Below are 1914 nucleotides of genomic sequence, written 5' to 3' on the forward strand. Positions count from 1 at the left end.
GCACTGCATTGCAATCAGCACGATGATACTGATGAGAAAAAGTACAGAAACTGAGCCCAAAGTTATCATCAGATAAAAAGTCACATCGGTCCCCTCCTCATCTGTGGCTGAACTTTTAACATCAGAAGCTGCAAAAGCCTCTTTGGGCTCCACAAGTTTGACCACCACAGTAGCTGTTGCTGAGAGTGACACGTTCCCATTGTCTTTGACCAGTATGAGCAGTTTGTGCTCAGCCTCGTCTGTCTCTGTGAAGGAGCGAAGTGTTCTGATCTGTCCTGTATAGCGGTCCAAACCAAAGAGACTGTGGTCAGTGACTTGCTGCAGTGAAAAGAGTAACCAGCCGTTATATCCTATATCAGCGTCATAGGCTCTGACTTTAGTCACCAAGTGTCCTGCGTTCACATTGCGGGGAATCTCCTCCACACCTTCAGCAGAACCGTTAGAGCTGACTGGATACAGGATGACTGGAGCGTTGTCGTTCTGATCCAGAATGAACACGTTCACTGTGACGTTGCTGCTCAGTGACGGAGTTCCAGAATCGGAGGCAACAACTTGGAACTGGAACGTTTTCAGAGTTTCAAAGTCGAAACTTTTTAGCGCCAAAATGTCTCCGTTTTCAGAGTTTATATTGAGAAATGAAGCCACTTTGTTTTCTTCGCTTCTGTCTCTGACAATATGATATGAAATGAGAGCGTTGTCGTTCTCATCACGATCAGACGCGTTAACAGAAAACACTGAGGCTCCTGGGTTGTTACCCTCAGTAACATAGAAAGTATAGGGACTCAGTGAAAACTCTGGACTGTTGTCATTCACATCTGACACCACAACGCTTATTGTTTTCTCAGATGATAATGGAGGATGACCAGCGTCTTTTGCAGTTATTGTAAGGTCATATTGTGACCTTTTCTCTCTGTCCAGAGGGGATTTGGTGACCAATGAATACATTTTGTCCTGTAAGGATGGTGATAAAGTGAACGGAACATCCTCATCTATGGAGCAAATAACTTTTCCATTCAGACCAGAGTCCAAATCATTTACACTGATAAGGGCAACTGTAGTTCCTGGTCTGGAATCTTCAGGGATGGAGCTTGAAAATGAGGTAACTTCAATCTCAGGTGCGTTATCATTAACATCAACTATCTTGATAATTACGCTTTTCTGTGTTGCCAGAGGAGCGAAACCTTTATCTGATGCTTGAATTTCAATCTCATATTTTTCCTTCTCCTCATAGTCTATTAAACCTTTTACAATTATTTCACCTGTCGATGGATTGATATCAAACATATTTAATAACCTACGATTCACAATACTGCTAAATGAATAAACTACTTCTCCGTTTGGACCTTCATCTAAATCGGTTGCATTTACTTGTATAACTGTTCTACCAACTGGAGCATTTTCATTGAGCATCACAGAATAAACATCTTGAGTGAAAACAGGGGCGTTATCATTAATATCCAAAACATTGACTAAAATATCAATATCGCCAGATTTCGGAGGTTTCCCTCCATCCAGTGCAGTCAGCACCAATGAGTGACTTTCCGCAGATTCCCTATCTAAAGATTTTTGAACAACTAATATAGGGATTTTACCATCTTCTCCTTTATCCCTGACTTCCAAACGGAAGTTGTCATTAGTACTGAGTTTATACTGCTGAACAGAGAAAGGACCACCGTCTGGATCTCGTGCGGGTTGTAGCGGAATGCGTACTCCGGGTAACACAGACTCTGAAATCTCCAACGCTTTTTCTTTATCCGGGAAACTGGGAGAATGGTCATTTATATCCAGCACTTCCACGCCTACATAGTGTACCTCCAGTGGGTTTTCTAGCACGGTTTTCAGATTTATTAAACACGTACTGCTCTGCGCGCACACCTCTTCTCTGTCAATCTTTCGGCTCACATACAGGATGCC

General features: G+C 42.6%; 1 protein-coding gene across 1 annotated transcript; it reads right to left on the reverse strand.

Moving 5' to 3' along the window:
* Nucleotides 1–3: 3 nt before the first annotated feature.
* On the reverse strand, nucleotides 4–1911 carry LOC123966634 (protocadherin alpha-8-like; the record flags this gene model as incomplete). Its single annotated transcript, XM_046042776.1, has 1 exon — nucleotides 4–1911. A coding segment is annotated over one exon (1908 nt), but the record flags the coding sequence as incomplete, so codon positions are not given.
* Between the last annotated feature and the right edge of the window lie 3 nt (nucleotides 1912–1914).

Source organism: Micropterus dolomieu, unplaced genomic scaffold (assembly GCF_021292245.1).
Source record: "Micropterus dolomieu isolate WLL.071019.BEF.003 ecotype Adirondacks unplaced genomic scaffold, ASM2129224v1 contig_13866, whole genome shotgun sequence".
In the NCBI taxonomy this organism is placed as follows: Eukaryota; Metazoa; Chordata; class Actinopteri; order Centrarchiformes; family Centrarchidae; genus Micropterus; species Micropterus dolomieu.